Source organism: Emydura macquarii, unplaced genomic scaffold (assembly GCF_026122565.2).
Source record: "Emydura macquarii macquarii isolate MOO-44397 ecotype Brisbane River unplaced genomic scaffold, CSIRO-AGI_Emac_v2 contig_450, whole genome shotgun sequence".
Classification (NCBI taxonomy): domain Eukaryota; kingdom Metazoa; phylum Chordata; order Testudines; family Chelidae; genus Emydura; species Emydura macquarii.
In genome coordinates this window covers 2,169,422-2,189,606 of record NW_027130587.1, presented here as the reverse complement: position 1 = coordinate 2,189,606, position 20,185 = coordinate 2,169,422, and the positions used below count along the sequence as shown (strand labels likewise).

The 20,185-nt window shown below is 55.0% G+C and overlaps 1 protein-coding gene across 2 annotated transcripts; it reads left to right on the top strand.

Moving 5' to 3' along the window:
• Positions 1-1,102: 1,102 nt before the first annotated feature.
• On the top strand, positions 1,103-18,961 carry POM121 (POM121 transmembrane nucleoporin). 2 transcript variants are annotated; one of them, XM_067537759.1, is made up of 13 exons: positions 1,103-1,408; positions 4,293-4,508; positions 5,183-5,338; positions 6,407-6,487; positions 7,319-7,490; positions 9,446-9,537; positions 10,629-10,699; positions 11,422-11,546; positions 11,926-12,028; positions 12,859-13,038; positions 13,470-15,167; positions 15,996-16,124; positions 16,609-18,961. In XM_067537759.1, the coding sequence occupies exons 1-13, from the start codon at positions 1,278-1,280 to the stop codon at positions 16,701-16,703; spliced, it is 3,249 nt and encodes a 1,082-aa protein (XP_067393860.1). In that variant the 5' UTR covers positions 1,103-1,277; the 3' UTR covers positions 16,704-18,961. The 2 variants fall into 2 exon arrangements, with proteins under 2 accessions (XP_067393860.1, XP_067393859.1); XM_067537758.1 differs by having other exon boundaries at positions 1,170-1,408; positions 12,862-13,038.
• The last annotated feature ends 1,224 nt before the right edge of the window (positions 18,962-20,185 follow it).

Sequence of the window (20,185 nt, the reverse complement as noted above, 5' to 3'; positions counted from 1 at the left end):
GGCCTTCTCCAAGGTGAGCGTGGCCTCTGTCAATAGGCACTTCTGTATTGCTTCACTGACAGACCACACACTAACCTATCACGCAGGGTGTCATTTAACACACCATTAGATTCACAGTGCTTCGCAAGCTTCTTAAGAACTGCTTCAACCTGGGCAATTGTTTCACCTTCTTCTTGTTTCCTTTTGCGGAACCTAAATCGCGCTGCACTTACTAGCGGTTTAGGGGGAAAAATGTGCATCGGGATTTTCACGACGTCGCTGTAAGATTTTGTGCCTGGTTTGTCAGGGCGCGCTCAGCTGCGCAGCAAACCAAATGTTTTAGCGCCCACAACACTGACGAAAGCTGCCACCTTTTTATCAGCTGCAATTCCTTTCGCAATGACAAAAAACCCAAGCGGCTCCCTAGACACAGGCCAGTTTCACCCACGTGGCCGAGGCAGCGTCGCCACGGCTGCCTTGTCTTGTCGCCTGTCTTCTCCTCCCGTGGGCTGGGGCTGGCTCACGCCATGGCGAGTCTAGCGCTGCGCTGCCCAGGCTGGCTGCGTGGCCCCAGGGCGCGGCAGAAGGTGCCCGAGGGGCTGCTCTGGGACGGTGTAGGGCAGGCCCGGCTCCCTCGTCCCTGGTGCCGCGTTGCCGGGTTTGGAGCTGGGGAAGTGAAGCCAGCACGGCGGGAGGCAGAGACAGCCAAACCCGGCCGGACCAGACCAGTCTGGTCTGGTTTGCCATGTGCCATGGCCTCCCTCCACCACCACCACCACCACCACTACTCCAGGCCCAGGCCAGGCCCAGTCAGACCTGCCTGAGCTAGCCCATCATAGCCTCGTTCTGATGGTACGGCAAGCGAGGCAGGACACAGACCACACAGCGCGCGCGCGCGCGCCCGCCATGCCCCGCCCCGCCGCCTGCCCCTGTCAGTCTCGCCGCCGGCCCCGCCCCCGCCCGCCGGCCTGGCGCGGTGCATGCCGGGCGGGGCGCTGCGCTGCGCTGCGGGCGGGCGGCGCGAGGCCGCCATGTCTCGGGGCGGGCCGGGTCCGGGTCTGGGGCCGGGTCCGTGGCGGCGGCGGGGCGGGCTGCGGGGCGCGGCGGCGGGGCTGGCGCTGGCGCTGCTGGGCCTGGCCTGCCTGCTGCTGCGGGGCCTGGGGGCGGGCGCGGCGCTGCTGGGCGCGGCGGGGGCCTGGTGCGCGCTGCGGCCCGGCCCGGGGGGGCCGCGCAGGCCGGGGCTCCGCGGCGGCCACAAGCCGCCGGTCAAAGCCGCGGCCAACGGGGGCCCGGCCGCCATGGGCAGCCAGCTGGGCCGCGCCGGGGCCGAGCCGCGTCCCGCCGGGGGAGCCGGGCCCGAGCCGCCCGGAGCGGCGCCGAGCCCGAACCTCAGCCTGAGCCTGAGCCCGACCCGCCGCCTCGGCCTGGGGTAAGAACCGGACCGGAACCGGAGCGGACCGTCCACCCCCGACCTGCCCCCCCCCCCGCTCCGAGCCCCCCACTGCCCGCCTCTTCCCGCCCACACACCACGCCCCGCCCCCACCCCTTTATCCCCAGCGCGCCCCTCAGCTCCGAGCCCCCCCTTCCCTCCCCAGCCCATCCCCCTCATCCCCCGGCCCAGCTCAGGGCCAGGGCCGGATCCCTGCATCTCCCGGCCCCTCCCCTCACCCTGCCTTGAGCCTGCCCTGCCCCTCCCCCCCCGCAGCTCTGACCCCCCCCAGCCCACCTTGCCTTTGGCTGAGGACCTGACCGACTGCCCCCTCTCCGCAGCCCAGCCTGCCCCCCAGCCCCTCACCTTCGGGTAGGGACCAAACTGACCCTGCCATCCCCAGCCTGACCTGCCCCCTCACCCTGACCTGCTGCCTTTTCTTCCGGAAAGGACCCGATTGTCCCCCCCAGCTACCTAGCCTGATCCCCTCACCCCAAGCCGCCACCTGTCCTTGCGGCAAAGATGGGACCAACCCATCCTAGCCTCCTCCCCATTTCTCCTTTGGGTAAGGACAGGACTGAGCAGCTCCCTCCCAGCCCAACTCCTCACCTCCAACCCCATCCACGCTGCCCTCTCACCCCGAAGCGCTGTCTCTCCTTCAAGTATGGACAGGGTGGATCCCTCCTCCCCATTGCTCCCTACCCAACCCCCATTCAGGGGGCAGCGCTCTCTCCATTATCTTCCTATCTTTCCTGTTCCTCCCTGCCCCGCAACCCAATCCCCACCTGGGGGACAGCATCTCTCCCTGGCCCTGCTACCCCCAACTCCTCTGGGGGACAGCACTCACTGTCTCCCCCCAGTGTCTGATCCGCTTCTCCTGTGCTGCTGCTGGGGTTCCCCCTGCTGCATTGGGCAGCGGGCCTGACCTTGGAGCTGGTGCGGAGGGCTCCCTGCTTTCGGTGGGTTCTGGGGCTAGGTCTCTTCCCAAGCCTATCTCTCTACTCCGAGGGTACCAACAGGAGCAGAACATGCAGAGGGTTTACCTCTCTCCTGGTATCAGGTCTGGGGAATGCAGGCAGGTAGCAGCGAGCTGGCAGCATGGTGTGTGAAGCTCCCTTCTCCAGACAGGAGAGGAAACTCTCCTTTTTCAGAGCGCTCTCCACGCAGTGCTGTGGGGCAGTATGTCTGTGTGGGGTTCTACCCCACTCCATACAGGCTGGGTCAGGAGTTTGGTTGGGGCAATTGGGGGGATGCTCCCCTGCTCCTCTCTATGATTTGGGTCAGGTTCAAAGGGGATTTTTTTGCACTTCGACAGCCTGCTGTAATGGGTAATCTCTGTATGTGGGCACGGAAGTCTAGAGCACCAGGGCATTATCCCAACATGTGCAGGGAGTGGGTGATGCTTTGGGCCCTCACAAGTTGCTGTCTCTTTAGGTTGGCATGGGTGGGCAAAAATGGGCTCAGCACAACAAAATGTTAGGGAAGGGATGGTGTTAGCAGCCACATGTGCACGCACGCAGAACAAGATGGTCCCTACCCTAAAGCGCTTACAACGCCTAGCACAATTGGGTCCTTGTCCTTCACTGGGGCTCCCATGGTACTACAGTAATACCAATAATGCGTGCTGCTGCCACTTCTACTAATGATGGCAATGGCCTCTCACTCCTGTTCTCTAAGGTCTTGGCTGCGCTTATTACTTCTACCTTCTTAAAGGGCAAAAATGCTGCTTATAATGGCTGTAGAGGTTCTGTTTTCTGAGCTACATATTTCTCCTCTTCCTAGCAATGTCAATTTTCACAAACTATTCCTCACCACCTCGTGAGTAACAGTGATGGGGTTGCAGCTGGAATGTTCATGTCTCTATGGGATCGATGGGAGAACTGGTAACCCAGAGTCACTGTCTAGTGATGTTGCATTGGCTTCCTATCAAATAAGCTGGAGGGGGGACTCTCCAGAATAAATTAGTATTTGTTTGGTGCAGCCACATGCAGATGGTTCCGTGGATATTTTCCCTGCTGTCTGCCACATACTCTGAAGGGGGAATAGACAATCCTGATGGATTTTACTGCACCAACATCTCTTCTACAAGGAAAATGTAGTTTAGAAGGGTAGTTCTCCCCACCAAAAATGGCTGATTTGCCCCAATCCCGTTACTGTAGCAGAAAGGCTCCAGTCTCTAGGATGACACACCCCCTATCCATACAGTTCAGTCTGCCCTTCCCAGAGAGCATAAGTCTACATGAGGTCTGCCTTCTCTTGAGGCTGGATTAAAAGGATTTTAGAAGCGTGGACAAACTGTTGTATTAGGTCATTAGGTGCCCATGAGAGATGGGGTAGGGAGTGGAGTGGATGATTACTGCTTTGCACAGGAATATTTAAAGGCCTGCAAATTGTTTTTGTATCTCTGGCAAGAATACTGCTCCTACCAAGGTCATCTTGGCCAGCATAGGTATGTCTTTGTGGTTATTTGCTTTTGCAAAAGGATGGTTGTTAACCTTAGTGCCCAGGCCAGATTCTGAAGTATTGATCACACTTTGCTTCCCTAAATTCTCCTTGAAGTTTAAGTTGGTATGGTATTTTCTTGCTGTGTGTGTCATTGCTGTATGGAGATGAACACTCCAACTGCATCCCAGAGGAAGCTGTATTTTGGTGAGGCTGTGTGTAGATAGTGTACTTACGAATTGTTGGGGATGTCTATGTTGTTTGGGATGACTAAAGCAGGAATTAGTGTGTTTTCTTTGTCTAGCTTTTCCTTGCAACAAACAGTTGCAGCTTCATGGGCTTAAATCTGTTTGATCCTTTGCAATACGTGGAGTGGCTTGGAGTTCGCAAGAGGTACATTAGGTGGTACTGCCCACTTATAACCTCTGGTCTTTCTCTGCAGGGATTACCTGACTCCACCAACTCGCTTTACGCTGACGCCACGTCGCCGGTATCCCATTCAGCAGGCCCAATACTCTTCATTGGGGGCTCTGCCCACAGTGTGCTGGGATGGCTATCAGAGGAAAAGCCTGCTGTCTACCCGCAACTCCAGCATGGTGCACAGCCCTGTGACAGTGAAGATTGCACGGCCCGACAGCAACTTGGCCCGCTCTCCACTGTGAGTACAGCTTAATCGGGGTCCTTTCGGCATCCCCCTGCACACGTGGTACGCACGTACAGCTAACGCTCACAATACACTTGCATCTTACATGTTAAAGATCACTGTGTGCTGTGCAGAGTAGTGTTTACCATTGGAGGTGAGGGGCCCTCTCTCCAGCAGAGCCCTGCTTCTCCCAGGAATCTGCATTTACTGGTAGCAAGCAGATTCTCTCTCCTGCCTGGTGACTTGCTCTGCATGCACTGAGGGCTGCGTGCAACAGTCGTTGCATTTAGGCATCACTTCACACTACTTACAGCCTTGTAAAACCTCCCTTTAATTAGCAGCAGAGAGGAGAGTAACCTGCTTGGGGAAAATAGGTTGTTCAGTTCTTCCGTTTGATCACTTGAGGCACTCTTCCCTGAGTCAATGTCTGTAGCTCATGGTCCTTTAATGACCTTTTAAGCCCCATCTCAAGCATCGCTTTATTGCCATGGAAAGGATTGTGAGGTCACAAGCTAGCCTTGAAACTGAATGGGAGATGCTGTCTGGATGATTTCTTTAAAGGGGAAGCAGTGTTCAGCTGTGCTGGGGCTGTTTGGGTTCAAGGCGCAGGGCAGCTCAGCTCGTGCAGCACCACTAATGGGGAGAAGGAGGGTGCCCGCTCTCCCTTAACTCATGGCTTTACATTGCAGCTTGGAGCAGCTGGTTTCGCCAATGGCCTTGTCATGCACTAGCACCCTGGACCCATGTGCTAAAGAGACTGTACTGAGTGCCCTCAAGGAGAGCAGAAAAAGGGCTGTGGAGGAAGAGGACCAGAGTTTCCCCTGTGGACAGGAGAACAAAAGACGGTAATAAGCTAGTGGGCCAGGAGGCTGCCTTTGTGTTTCTGAAGTGTTGCTGTAAATGTGCCAGGTGCTTCACTATCTGACTCACATAAACATAATAGATATACAGACAACACAGCAGCCATGAGGGTGGGAGCAAACAGCAGGCCTTTCCAGTGTGGCTAGTAATCTGAAACAGAATTTTGCTATTGAAGGTGATCAGCAAAAGGAAACCAATCTGGTAGCTGTGCCTTTCTGCCTGCTTCCAGAAAGCCGAGAAGACTTCTTTTTTGAGGAGGAGGAAAAACATTCTGTTTGGGTTTCTATCTTGGAGGTGTCACATATCAAGCCTGGTATCCCCTGCTTTGCTGAAGGCCTCTCCAGAAGACCTGGGATGTGGATTGAAGGCTGTCTCTGCACTTCACTGAAGGGGGAGAGGGGGAGAGGGCACTGGGATGTATACAGTCTTACAGAGAACAGCACAGGGTGGGTATGGATGGCGATGCTTTATTCTCTTTGCAGATCCCCACTAATATTGAGTGCCCAGCTGTGTAACAGTAACCCATTTCAAAGCACTTAACTGGCGGCGGGGCGTGAGGAGGTTATGTAGGTAGAAATCTCACTGCTCAGTGACTGATCTGTTAGGAGCCAAAAGACACTTGTCAGCTATGTCATATCTTCACACCAACACACTGGGGGGGCCTTTGTGCTGCTGGCTGTCATACCTGGCACGTGGCAGCACCTGGTGTGTCTTGCACTTGACAGGAGTGCAGTCAAGTTTGGCAGTAGAGCTGACCAGAGGATGACACTTCTGTTTCATGGCAACTTCCAAGGTTTTAAAATTTGTTTTCATTCCATGTTAGAACAAAAATGAAAACTTTTGAACGTTTTCATGAAAACAGAATTCTGTCTGTGTAGATTTTCAGACGAAAACGTGGGTGGGTGGTCTCTCTGGTCATGTGTCTGTGTGGTTAGGGCACCGGACAGGGATGTAGGAGGCCTAGCTTCCAGAGCGGAGTTTTTCATCGCAGATTGCTGGATTGCATGGGTCCTTCTGAACGCTGAGGATTTCCCTGTGTCTTTTTCTCACAGACGCCATGACAGCAGTGGCAGTGGGCAGTCTGCATTTGAGCCTCTGGTAGCCAATGGAGCCCCAGCTTCTCTTGTACCCAAGTAAGTGACTGTCAGATTGTAAAGGGGCTAGTGCTGGCTAAAGGGCAAAGTCAAAAGGCACTGCAGACTTGGCCAGTCGAGTGGGGGCCAGAGGAGCCGGCTCAAGAAAAGGCAGTTTGCTTCTCCTCCCTGAAGTGCAATGTGTTAAAATAGCAGGCAGGTGTTGGAGCTGGGCTTCCTGTGCCGTGACACAAGCATTGCGGAGCTCTGCACCCTGAGTGTGCGGTGAAAGGTGCTGTGCTGGATTTCTCTGTGATGGTTGGGAGCTTGGCCCGAGCTGCTGGCAGCCCCCTCGTCAAGGTCTCGGTTGCACAAGCTGAAAAAGCAAGACTGAAAACCCTGCCCCTCCCTCAAACATCCAGACTCACCCTTCAGCAAGAGGGGCTCGGGGAAGGGGGGGGTCTCTGCCAAAAACGTGGATGTGGGAAGCACCTGTAATTAGTGGGCAAAACTTTTTTTTTGGTGAATAGTAAATTCACTGAAAAACGCATTTTCAGGGCACCAAAATTACATGTGAATTCAAGTCAAATTCAGTGAATAATTTCAGCCAGGAAAAATGGAAAATCTTGAAAGTCAAAACTGTTTTTTTTTTTTAAATAGTTAAATCTCTAAGCAAAACATCAAATGCAAAACACCCGAAAACAAAACATTTTGTGTGAATGAGACACAAACCACCTGAGATGAGGTGGTTCTTTCTGATCTTTGTTTTGACAAGAAAAACAAAACAAAAAAAAAGCTTTGGTTCAAATCAAAGCCAACTTTTTTGTTTCAGCCCCCAAACTGAAAAATGAACTTAGCTGCATATGTAATCGTATCTTCCTCTTTCTCTAGGCCAGGCACTCTGAAGAGAGCCCTCATTTCCCAGTGCCTGGATGACTGCTTGAACAAGAGATCGCGCACTTCTTCCATCAGCTCCATGAACAACACACATGCTGGTGGGATTCCCAGCTCCATCCGCAATGCCATCGCCAGCTCCTACAGCTCCACCCGGGGACTCTCCAAGGTAGGACACAGCATTTCTAAGAAAACACCTGGAATTCACAGGAGACACAGTGGTTTGGGGCGGCATGGCCTTATAGGAATACGGCAGCGTTGCCAGGTGCTTGGCAATAAACAACATGAGAAGTCTCCCTCCAGTTTAATGGAGAGAGTACCAAACAAGCATCTCCATTAGAACTTCTCAAGCAAAATGTAAACTGCAACCACTGCCTGTCTGCAACATGCCCACCAGGAGTCAGTGCTTCACCATCCTCCAGCGTGGGTGAAAGCCAGGGGTATCCTGGAACTGAGCTCCCTCAATCAGACCAGAACAAAGACTGGTTTCCTTATACAGAGTGACTTAGTTTCAGTTGGGCGGTGCTCAATTTGGATAGTTCTAGGTAAAACACAATGAATCAGAACCATTCTCCTATCATGCTTTCCGCTTTTAGGCTGAAGTCCGGCATTTTCAGTTTTGATCCATGGCTTTTAGGCAACTGCTAATCTACAGAAAACTGCTGCTGAAACGACTCCTTTCCTCTCTCATCAGACAGGACTGGAACATTGCTGAGGCAGCATTAGAGCAGATAACTGAACTTTCCAACCTAGCATCCTGTCTTTGTGCTTTTCCTCTTGCATGTCTTCGTCTCCTAAGGCAGAGGGGACCCCACTTAAGTACTTTAGGGCATTGAACCTGATAATGCCTTTTTAAAATAAATCCATGGGATGCCCACACCTTGAACACTGCCTGCAGTTCTGGTTGCCCCATCTCAAAAAAGATATATTAGAATTGGAAAAAGTACAGAGAAGGACAACAAAAATGATTAAGGGTATGGAATAGCTTCTGTGTGAGAAGAGATTTAAAAGACTGGGACTATTAAACTTGGAAAAGAGACGACTAAGGGTGGATATGATCAAGGTCTACAAGATCATGAATGGTGTGGCGAAAGTGAATAACAAAGTGTAATTTACCTCTTCACATAACGCAAGAACCAGGGCTCACCCAATGTAATTAATAGACAGCAGGTTTCAAACAAACAGAAGGCAGTGCTTCTTCACATAACATACTGTCAACCTGTGGAACTCATTGCTCGGAGATGTTGTGGAGGCCAAAACTGTAACTGGGTTCAAAATGAATTAGATAAGTTTCTGGAGGACAGGGCCGTCAATGGATATTAGCCAGGATGGTCAGAGATGCAACCACGTGCTCTGGGTGTCCCTAAGCCTCTGACTGCCAGAAACTGGGACTGGACGATAGGGGGTGGATCACTTGATAATTGCCCTGTTCTGTTCATTCCCTGTGAAGCATCTGATGCTGGCTGCTGTTAGAAGACAGGATATTGGCCTAGATGGATCATTGGTCTGATCCACTCTGGCACTTCCTGTTTTTATGATTCCTGTAGGAAATGTTCTCTATGTTCAGTTTCATCTGAAATGTTCCACTTTCCGTGATAAAACGCTACAATCCCTGAGGTGGGATGGATGCTCCCTTGTACTGTGTTGCTGAGAACACAGCCTGCTCTTGCCTGAGTAACTTGCTGTGTGCTAATGGTTCTAGGGTATGTCAACACTGCAGTTAAAAACCCATGGCTGGCCCATGCCAGCTGACTGGGTCTCGCAGGGCTCAAGCTAACGGGTGTTTAATTGTGACATAGATGTTCAGACTTAGACTGGAGCCCGGGCTCTAGGACCCTGCAAGGTGGAAGAGTTCCAGAGTTATGGTTGCAACCTGAGCCCAAACGTCTACACCACAATTAAACAACCCCTTAGCCCCAGCCCGCATTAGTTGTCCACAGGCCAGCCGTGGGAGTGTAATTGCAGTGCAGACATACTCTTAAGGCTCTAGTCTCTTCACCAGCCAGATCACTGTTGCTTTATTTATCACCAAAGAAACAAATAGTCTGTAGAACTGGCCAGGAGCAGAGAGCATTTAGCCTCCTGGTGTGAATTATGTTTTCATGGATTCTTTCTGGGTTCCAGCTGTGGAAGAGAAGTGGTCCGAGTACTTCCCCTCTCTCCAGTCCGGCATCTTCCCGCTCTCAGACACCGGAGAGGCCTAGCAAGAAAGCAAGGTACCCAAACTGCGCTTCCGGTTCAGTGCCGCTCACGTTTGTCCCTGATTCACTCTAAACAGATGTTGGTGGGGGGGGATTGTTCTGGCAGTATCCTGTGTGCAGACTCTGGGTGTGGGGGCAAGGCATGTCCAGGTGGGGCTGGTGAGGCACTTTGGACAGCCCCCTTCTCTCTCTCCCCAAGCCTTAAATTCTGTGTGATCCACCCCACCTCGGGGCACTCCCGCCCTTTCCTTCCAAGCCATCTCGAGTCCCCTGAGGTCTGGCTAACTCCTCTCCCTTGTCTTCCTGCTTGCAGCCTGGTGTGCTCTAAGGAGGCATTGCACCTGTCCCGGTCTCTAAGGTCCTTAACTACGTGTTTCCTACCTGGCCTGCGGCTGATATGGGTTGCTGGGCTTGTGATTTGAGATGCTGCACACACCCTGCTGCTTTTGGCCATTTCTTTGGCCTGGATTGTTCACATGTGTGGGGCTGGGATAGAAGAAAGGGTCCATTACCATTTCATGAGCTAACTCACACCTCTGCTGCTCCGTGCTAGCTGTCCAAGGGATACAGAGACACCTCTCTATTTCTAACCTCCTGCCTTAGTGTTCAGCTTCTCATCCCTCCCAGAAGTCTGTGTCTCTGCAATCTGTGTGTGGGGCACATAAAACAAGTGTTGAAACAGGCTGTTTTTCCAGAATACTCACCCTGAATGTTTGGGATTAAGGCAAAATGACTCTCAGGCCAGCAAAATGTGGGCCCCTCAGTGATGCCCGGAAGTTCAATTTGCCTCTGCAAAGTGCTGGAGGTTCCATGTGCAACTCTTCCATTGCTGCTGAACCAGACTGCGCCACCGCCCCAGCTGTGATACACGAATGTTTGCCTTCTGCCTCCAGGCATTGTCAAGCTGTGTGGGCTAGAGACAGGGCTGTGCTCAAGGCACTGGTCTTACCAGAGGTTGGCAATTTTGCTTGTGGCTTTCAAGATTATCATTCATGGTTGGTGGGTCTGATTCAGTTTTGCTGAATCTGTCCTGGAACATTCACCGCCTCGGAGTGCAGGCGAGTCAGCGTGAACTGGGCCTAATGGGCTTTCTCCTGTCTCTGCAGGGAGGAGGATCCTCACTGGTCCAGCACTTCTACGCCTGTAAAATCTGACAAGGAGCTGCAGACAGAAAAGGGTGAATGGGGACAGGGATTATATCATCAAGGGGGATGGCTTGCAAAGCCACTGGGGATGCCTGCTTGGCTCAGGCTCTACAACGACCTTGGAAAGAAAAGGCAGGAGAGTAAGAGGAGGCAAAAGTTCTGTGGAAGTAAGATTTGAAAGTGATCTAGAAACAGAGTAACCGGGCAAAGCAGAGGACCAGGATGATGTAAATACCAGCGTCTCCCTCAGATTCCATATTTCCCTCTGCAGCTTAAATTGGACAGTGTTCTCTGCTTGCTCTCCTGAGTGGTGAACAGCTCCCATGCTTCACCCCACAGGCGGCTGCATTTAACCTCCTGTCTAGTTTGTGCATTGCGTAGTGAAGCACTTGGGCAGGATGCTGTGCCGCCCTTATAACGGGCCACTGCCCTGTGCTCTTGAGTTACTGAAGGGGCTCTTCAGTGTAAGCAGGAGCAAGTCCTGGAGCAGTCAGTTCCATGCTCCCTGGGAGTCTTCGCTCGCACAAGCTGCCTCCTCAGTTTGCAGGTATGGCCGGCCACTCAGCCAGGAAACCCTGGAGTCCTGCACTCCGCTTGGACCACTGTGCGTGGCTCTGGGCAAGTCCTTCTCTCCCCCACCCCCATGACAGAAGGGAGGCGAAAGCATCGGTAAGCAAGCTCCTGTAGCAGCTCTGTGAACTGACCCTCTCCTCCGTCTGGAATCCCCAGTTTTGATTTGTCCCTCCCATCCTAGCTTTGGCGACTCCTGTGCGGAAGAAGCAGAGTTCCTTGACCTCGCCATCTGTGTCAGGGAGCAGTGGGAAACGCAAGCGGAAGATCCAGCTGCTTTCTTCTCGCCGAGGAGACCAGCTTACCCTGGTGCGTTGCCTCCGTGCAGCTCGCCCTGGGCGCCTCTGGCTGTGGGATACCCTGCTGCAGGGCCTCCGAGAGTGGGGGGGACCCGGCTGCCACCTGCCCTTCATAGGATGGGAAGTGAAGCCATCCCCAGCTCCTGGTGTCTGCGGAGCTGCTTGCTGCTGGGCCTTTCCCAGGCAATACTCCGGCCCACCATGCACTCAGCACCAAGCCAAAAACAGCCCCACGCTATGTGCAATTAGTGGGCAAAATAGAGGCTAGGGATTTGAGTGGCAGATGCTGCCTCATAATAGTTGCCACTCAGTGGTTTTACCGTGAGTTTGGCTGGGCGCTCTGCCTCCTTGAGGGAAGGACTAAGCTGACGCTGTTCTTCCCTTGGCAGCCCCCACCCCCTCAGCTGGGTTACGCTGTCACAGCAGAGGACTTGGATGCAGAAAAGAAGGCAGCACTTCAATGGTTCAACAAAGTCTTGGAGGATAAGACTGGTAAGGAGCCCTTCCTGCCTTCCCCTCCCATTCATTCTTGCAAAACGTTTGCGTCGAAATTATCTTTCCGTATAGAAGATCTATTTGCCAGTTGCTCCAAGTTTCGCTCTGGGACATTCAAAATGACATGTTGGTGATGATTGTTCTGGTCTGTATCTCTGCCATTCAGCAGGTGTGGCTAGTGGGATTCTTAAAGTAAGTTAATGCTGTAAGCAAGAAACTAAAGAAAACATCAACCCATAGAGTTTAAGGCCAGAAGGGACCATTATGGTCATGGATACAAGTCCGTCACGATTCCCTGATTTTTGGTGACCTGCAGTTTCAGCCCCGGGCGGCGTGGGGCTTGGGATGTCAGTCCCCTTCCTCCCCCCGGGCGACGTGGGGCTTGGGCTTCCGTGAATTATTGTTTGACCACGACCGATCGGTGACTTTTTCTAAGAAATGAACTCTGACAACATTTTAAACTTAATTATGATCATCAGGTCTGACCTCCTATATAACACAGGCTGGAGGAGAACATCCCTGTATCATGCATCATACCCAGGGGCTAGCCAAGTTAGATTTGCTGCCACCCTGGATCCTGAAGAGAACTTCATGAATGACTCTTCCACCCCAAACCTGGGGCTGTTTACACCATATGTGTCCTCCACATCCTGCTGTGAGGGTGAAGCCCTTGGATCCTTTCAGAAATGTGGGCTGTCTTAATGTCACCTCACTGCATCAGGCTCCGGTTCGCTCTGGAGCTGCCCCTGCATAGCTGGGAAGCTCTGCTAAAAGCAAACTGCTTTTCTCTAGGGGGTTTTAAGCTTGTTGTTTTTCTTGCTTCCCAGCAGTAGATGCCACCCCAAGCACCGCTGCAGAAATCACTCCTGCATCCAGGCCTCTGTCATTCACACTGACCTCTACTGGGCCTCCATCTGCATCATCGGCCCCCCTGATCGCCAGCACTGGCTCATTACTGGAGAGTCTGAAGAAGATGCAGAGTAGCCAAAGTACTCTTGTGCTTTCAGGTGAGTGACCCAGCCAGGGCAGGAGTGCCCATGGGGCTCTGTGGTGTGGCGAGATGCGAGAGCAGTGGGGGTGTCACTAGTCAGTCCAGGCTTGGAGGGGGTTGGAGTTGCAGTGTTGCTTGTCCCTGACACTGCTTATAAACAGCTGACCGCAGGAAATCCCCCATGGCACTTGATTTAGTGCATCCCTAGCACCTCTCTGACCCAGAGTGCAACAAGAGCTGTGCAGGGGGAAGCCTTCAGGGCTGTAGCTTGGTGCTTCGCCTTGGCACACAGAGCAGTCCTCCATTCAGGTCTGGGTTTTTGCTCCAGTAAGGAACAAATTTGATCATTTCTTCCAGCCACCTAGTTGACATCCTTCGTCTCACGAATCAATAATAAGTCATCCTTAAACGATCCTCCATCCTGAAATGATCTTCCCTCTCCCACAGATTCGACTGGGGCTGCAGTGACATCTCAGCTGCCTCTGACGGTTCCTCAGCTGTCAGCTCCCGCTGCATCGCTGGATCCAGATTCACTCCCTGTAACTGTGTCTGACTCCAAGCCTGCGTCGACACTGACCTTGCCTGCTCCCGTGGCTCCTCCCTCCTCTGTTGCTGAGCCTGCCAGCAGGGAGAGCAACCTGGCGATGCCTGCTTCATCTGACCTGGGCCAGACTCCCTCCAAAGCTCCCTCCGCCCCTAAGCCCAGTATTCTCTTTGGGATGCTGAGTACACCGCCAGCCAGCCAGCCTGGAACAGCAGCACCATCCCCCGCACCCACAGCCCCCCCCCTGTTCAAACCCATCTTTGGCACCCTGCCAAAAAGCGAGAGCATGGCGCTCTCAGCAGCCGGCACCCCCACGTCCATTGCAGCATCTACTGGCTCTGTGCCTCCCGCGACAGCTTCTTCCACCACCACCACCACATTCAAGCCCATCTTTGGGAACTTAGCGGCTGCTGCTGCACCTGTAGCAACAGCTTCTCCTTTCACATTCAAGCAGACACCTCAGCCAGCACCCGCTGCTGATCAGACGGCAGCTTCCACTGCAGACACCACGTCTGTCTTCACCGGCCTCCCCAGTGCTGTCTTTACTACCGCAGCCCCCGCTGCCAGCGCTCTGAGTGCCACCACTGACTCCACGACAAAGCCAGCCTTCAGCTTTGGGCTCGGCGTGCCGCTCTCCACCAGTGCAGCTGGCAGCACGGCCGTCACTGCTTCCGCCTCCACCAGCACGGCCCAGCCGTTCTCGTTCGGAGCCCCTCCAAACCCAGCCCCCACGCCTACAGCTCCCATCTTCCAGTTTGGAAAGCCTGCAGCCACCACCGTCCCCACAACCAGCGTTCCAGCAGCCTCCACCTTTGGCCCAGCGCCCCTGAATGCACCACAGGCTGCTCCTAATACCACCACTAGCTTTAGCGTTTTTGGGGGCACAAACCTGACCTCTTCCACCCCACCAGCCACCAGTCAGTCGGCGCTGGCATTTGGTTCCTCCACTGCTGCATTTGGTGGTTCCTTTGGAGCGGGTGCAAAACCGCCCCCTCCATATCCTGGTGCAGCCAGCCAGCCTGCGTTTCCCACGGGCACCTCGGAGAGCCAGCAGTCCACCAGCAAACCTGCTGCTGGCCCAGCCAGCTTTAGTACCCCCTCCTTCAACTTTGGGGCCTCCGCGGCCCAGTCTGCAGTGCAGCCGGCGTTTGGGAACAGCTCTCAGTCAGTTTTCGGGGGGACTAACACCCAAGGTTCCTTTGGCACCAACAGCTCCCAGTCAGCTTTTGGAGGCACGACGTCAGTCTTCTCCTTTGGAACAGCCACCACGTCAACCACGTCGAGTTTCGGCTCCAGCAACCAGCCTGCAAAGAGCGGTGCAGGGGGCTTGGCATTTGGCAGCAGCACCCCCTCTCCATTCTCCTTTGGGGTATCCAACCAACAGAACCCAGGCCCCAGTGCCTTTGGGATCAGCGTGCCGGCCCTGAGCGCCGGCGCCCCCACAGTGGCATTCAATTTTGGGGCTGGACAGAGTGGATCGGCAAGCACAGCAACCCCCTTTGGTTCTTCCTTGACACAGAACACGCTGGGCGCCCAAAACCAGAGCACACCGTTCGCCTTCACCGTGCCTGGCACTCCTGACAGCAAGCCTGTGTTTGGGGGTAAGGTGCTGTCCTCCGGACAGGGAGTAAAGTCGGCTTAGCCCTACGTGGGAAGAAGGCAGGGCCCCTCGGTGGAGCTAGCTGGGGGATGAAGTGGGAGGCTCGAATGGATCTGGGCGGTGACCACGCTGTGCTTTCGTTCTCTTCAGTCCTGACTTCTCGAAGTGTAGGGCTGAGGCTGTTTGTTGGGAGCAGACGAACGAATCCTAGCAGGCTGCAATTCCTGTCTGTGCAGACTCCGTTCAGAGTCGACTGGGGACCCTCCAGCTTCTCCTAGTGGGTCTGTGTGAGGGCTGGGAAGCCGCTGCATCCACTTAGCTCAGCTCTGCTGGGGAAGGAGGAATGGGCTGGGTTAATTCTTCTAATAGACTGAACTCTACAAGGGTATTTCTGCCCCAGCCTGTAGCAGAAGCTCCCCCCGGACTCTGGGAGTCCCAGTCTGTTCTGTCCCCTGGGCCTGCTGAAAGGGGGGTCAGGACGTAGGAAGGGAGTGGATGGGAGATGGAGTCAGTTTTCCCAGGAAATCAAGTGATGTGTTGGGTCGGGAGGTGACCGCCCTGGGAAAGGGGTAGATTGAAATCATCGGGGGCTTGGGAGGTGTGCACATCACCTCTGCCTGGTGCGGGGCTGGAGAGGAAGAGAGGCGTTCCAGCCCTTCCTGCAGGACCTGCACGGTCTGTTCTCATCTCCTCCTTCCCCTGGCTGAGCTGTAACCCCCGTGGAGCGGAGGCTTCCCCAAAGTGCAGAGCCCCGATCCTGCTGTTGCCTCAACAGGGACTCCCCGCCCTGCTCCTCTCAGCCAGGCTGACAGTGCTGTGTTGTTTTCAGGAGCGCCCCCTCGCACCTTCGGGCAGGGGACGCCTGCCCCAGGAGCAGGGCCTGTTGGAAGCAACAGCCTTCCCTTCGGGACCCCCAGCACTCCGGGAGCAGGCTTCGGAGCAGCGAGGCCTCCGTTCGGTAAGAGACCTTCCTCTTCCCCACTGCCGGGTGCCGGAGTGTCAGGAGGAGCGGAGCCTGCTGCGGGCTGCACCCCAGGGGGCTCCGATTTCAGACAGGCGTGAGCGTGGCCAGGCTGGCTGTGGCTGGAAATACGTCTCTAACAGCCGGTCCTGGAAGACGGCCTTTCATTGCCTGCCTGCTCCCTGGGATGGTGGGGAAGGTTGAGCTTTCTTGCCCAGAGGGGGAGGACTGCACCCTCCTCGGGAGCAGAGCCTCAGTTCCCTGTGGGATGGAGGGGCGAGTTAGACTGCAGGAGAGGTCAGTGCTTCACATTAGCAACCTGATAGCGTCTGCTCATGTTTGCAGGCCCCTGGGAGGCTCTCTTGTCCCTCCTTGTGCTGTGGGTTAATGCTGGAGTGGGCTTCTTGTCTAGCAGTGTCTGTCTCGGAGACTGACTGGGCAAAGGCTGGCAGTGGGCTCATGCAATCTCTCTTGCCTCTAGGACCATCAACCCCTGCTTTTTCTATCGGGGCAGGATCCAAGACTGGGCCCCGTCAGCGGCTGCAGGCACGAAGGCAGCACCCCCGCAAAAAGTAGCCTCTTGGTTCTTCTGTTGGATCTTAGTTCTGGCCCGGCTGCGAAGAGCCCCAGCCACGCGAGCCGAGAGTATTTTAGTCTAAAGTAACCCTTCTGAGAGGGCCGGTCACATGAGGAGCCAGGCCCATGGGGTCAGGCGCTTGTTTCTGAAATCGGTTGGAGACAGTTTGGGGTGGCAGCGACTCTCCGACCCAGGACAGGATAAACCAAACCCTTCGTACTTGAACAGTTCTGCAGCCGAGACTGGATAAACTCTGTACATATCACAGCGTTCCTTTCCTCCCTTATTTCTCCATGTCTCCCATTGCTTCATCTAGCTGCTCTTGCGCTCTCCTGACCACACTGACCGTTCAGCCTCGCCCGTTCTCCGTGGACAGAGTGGGAGCTGGAGCGGGACTGGGGGAGGTGCCCGCGGTGCCCACCCCTCAGCACGTTCCCAGTCTGCGCCTGAATGGAAACTTACCTTCTGCTCCTTCGCCTGCCGTGTCCCTGCAACCCCCTCCCAGCTTTGCTATAGGTGAGGCTCTTCCCTTCTGGCAGATGCGTTGCCAGTCTACCTCGTGGCTGCTGCTCCTGGAGGGAGGTGTCTTCACTGGCTCCAGAGGCCTTTCCCTGCAGTGTGATCTCATGACCTGGTAAATGCACCCCTCGCCTCACCTCCTAAGGGACTCCAGCCCTCTGGTTTGAACTGGCAGGTGGGGTCTCTCCGGAGCTCTGGCTTGGAGAAATCTCTCTAGTAGGGGACTGGCCCAAGTCTGTGTGTTGGGGAGTAACTCTTGGTGCTCCAGACAGACCATCCAGCACCTGCCTCCGCGGCCTTGCGGTGCTCCCAGGCAGACCGTGCCCCTGCTCACTGAACCTCGGCCTCCGCTGCAGGCACCCGGCGTGGCTCGGCCGAGCTGTCGGTTGCAGAGGGTAGCCTGGCTTCTGCACCAGGGAATCCGGGAGGGTGATGCCTCTGGTGCACTGCAGGGTTCTGCCAGGCTTGTACCGCGTCCCCTGCCCAGGCGAGAGCAGGACCCCTGCCCAGAGCAGGCGGGATGCTGCCACTTACTGCCCCCTCCCATCCGTGACGCATCCCTTTAGTTCCCCTGCTCCGGTCTGTCCCCGCACTGTCTGTTTTGCTCTTCGTATGTTTGCGCTCCTGTTTGTTCGCTCATTGAATCGAGTTTGGAGGAAGAATTGAACCGTATGAGTGGCGGCATGTTGGTAATGCCGGATTTGCTGTTTAAAGGTCTGTGGGGAGGCAGTCTCCTGGGGGGGATGCGCCCTGCCTAATTGGGTGTTGACAGTAGCATCACTGTGTGGCTACTGGTGCTGAGTGAACTTAAATGTGATGACTGAAAGGATGGCAGCCCTGGAGCTGGGGAGGGGTCACAGGGCCCTCGGGGTGCAGGGGGCTGGAAGGGAGCCCTAGGTTACATTTTGCTTTCCTGCCCTTCCCCAAATCTAGCTCTTCTCTCCTGTGTGTCAGACCCAGCCTCGGGTCTGCAGCACGCTTCAAACTAGCCTCCCTTCAGCGCCAGCGTTTCCTCAGCAGCACCTGCGGAAGCCAGGAAAGGATCCGCAACTGACACGCTTCAGACTCTGTTTCTTGCCCTCTTTAAAATCACTTTAAAAGCTTTCCAGCTGCTCCCTCCCTTAGCCTGCGCCCGAAGGGTCTGTGCGCTCATTTCCAGCCGGGTGGGGGGTGCTCCTGGCACAGTTCTTGTATGTGGCGCTTCTAGTCCCACTGGGACATAGACACAGCTTGCCCACAGCCTCTGGGAGCTCTGTGCGGCTGGCTTGCGTGCTTCGCAGAGGGGCTGACACCCGACGGCCTAGGCCCCCGTGACCTCCCCCCACGTTCCAGGAGTGACTCTGGCTGCCAGATCTTTTTACTCTTTGAGGTGTGAGTGTGTGTCTGCCGAATCCTAAATTAACAAATATTTAAACATTTTTTAAGAAAATAAAAATTTATTTTTATATTTAAGCTAAATTGCCTTGGAATTCCTTCAAGCTTGGTTCACTGAGGTGGTCAAAAGTTCAAAGCTGTCGTTAGGATTTAGCTGTGCAGTTACCTCCTGGGGAGGAGGACGTGGCCCCAGGCAGGCCTGGAACCCACCCCCACCAGCCATCGCAGGCTGGGCTGGCAGCAGGGAAGGGCAGTTTGCCCCTGTGGCACTGCCCGGGGCGTGGGGCAGGAAGAGCTGCCCTGCTCTGCCGAGTGGGTGCACTCCATTCCTGCTGCCGGGGCTTCTCCTCCCCCGCCAGGTCGATGTTACATGAAACGTCCTTCATTCTTTTACAATGTGATGTACCTGGATGTGACTCAACTTTAGTTTTCCTTGAGACGGAGGCTCAGGAACTCTTGCACGTCGGAGTGTGTCGGGTGTGCGTTCCTACCGGGAACAATGAGCCTCTCCTGGCTGGAGGGGTGGGATTGGACGGAAAGTCTCTGGGTTTTAGGAGCTGGGAGGCGGCTTCCTTTAGAGTGGGGGGAGGGGGTACTGCATTCACCCCGCCCCTTTGGAGGGCCCAGTTGCTGCCTGTTGTTGGGCTGTTTTCCCAGCCTTTCCGTAGGGTACCAAAGCAGCCTTGGTGGGCGGAGACAGAGCTCTCCCTGGGTCGAGGGGGTGCCCACCATGTCAATAGCACTGGCCCAGCCTTGTTAAAGTGTCTAGTTGGCTAACTTTGGTGCAGGTGTGTATTTAAGGGTTGGAAAAATCAGGCTAAGGGGCTTGGACCTTAAAACTAGTCCCTGTGCGCCCCCACAGAGCCACCAATCTTCCTGGAGTGCCCTTCGGTCTCTGAGCTGTCAGAGCAGCACTTGTCTCGCTGCAGAGCACCCAGCGGGGCCCCTGGGCTGTCATTTGGCTGGCAGTGGGTGACTGCTTGTTCTGCCCAGGGTGGGGCACAACCCAGGCTTTCCCAGCCTGTCCTCCTGCCAGTGTGTGCTGTACGCTGTGCTCAGAGACTCGGGGGCTTCCCCAACCCACTGTGAATTGGGGCACTTTGGCTCTGACACTGTGAATAATCTGTGGTTCACGCTGGCCTTCTGAGCAGATATCTTTGCTCACTGGCTTAGACGTATTAGTGGTTTCCTGGCCCCATTATGCATAACCCTGCAAGTCTAATGCCCCGGGCAGAATACGAGGCCTCTTGCTGCCCCCACCCCCTGGGGCTCCTGCAGTCTCATTAAACTCTTTGGAGTATATTGCACCTGAGGCCGAAGCTCCCACCACTGCAGATAAAAGCTGATCCCCAGGCTGGTGACATGGTGGGTGGGTGGTACGTAGTTATGGAGCAAATGATCAGTAACCCAGACCAGTCTCTGGCCCTGAGCTGGACCATGTTCAGAATCAGTCTTCATCAGGGGGAGGTTTACTTTGAAGTCTCCTTCAGGCCTGTCCGGTGGAAGCAGCAGGGCAGGAAGAGGCAATAGGCTCCAGGCACCAACCCAGAGCTGGGGGATGATTGTCTTCCTGGAGTGTCAGCCTAGG

What these genes read in the sequence shown, in the direction of transcription:
- POM121 (XM_067537759.1), top strand. Translation starts at nt 1,278, where the DNA reads ATGGGCAGCCAGCTGGGCCGCGCCGGGGCCGAGCCGCGTCCCGCCGGG. An exon ending in GAGGAGACCAGCTTACCCTG is followed by an intron (nt 11,547 to 11,925) that starts GTGCGTTGCCTC and finishes TTCCCTTGGCAG; the next exon opens with CCCCCACCCCCTCAGCTGGG. An exon ending in CAGCAAGCCTGTGTTTGGGG is followed by an intron (nt 15,168 to 15,995) that starts GTAAGGTGCTGT and finishes TGTTGTTTTCAG; the next exon opens with GAGCGCCCCCTCGCACCTTC.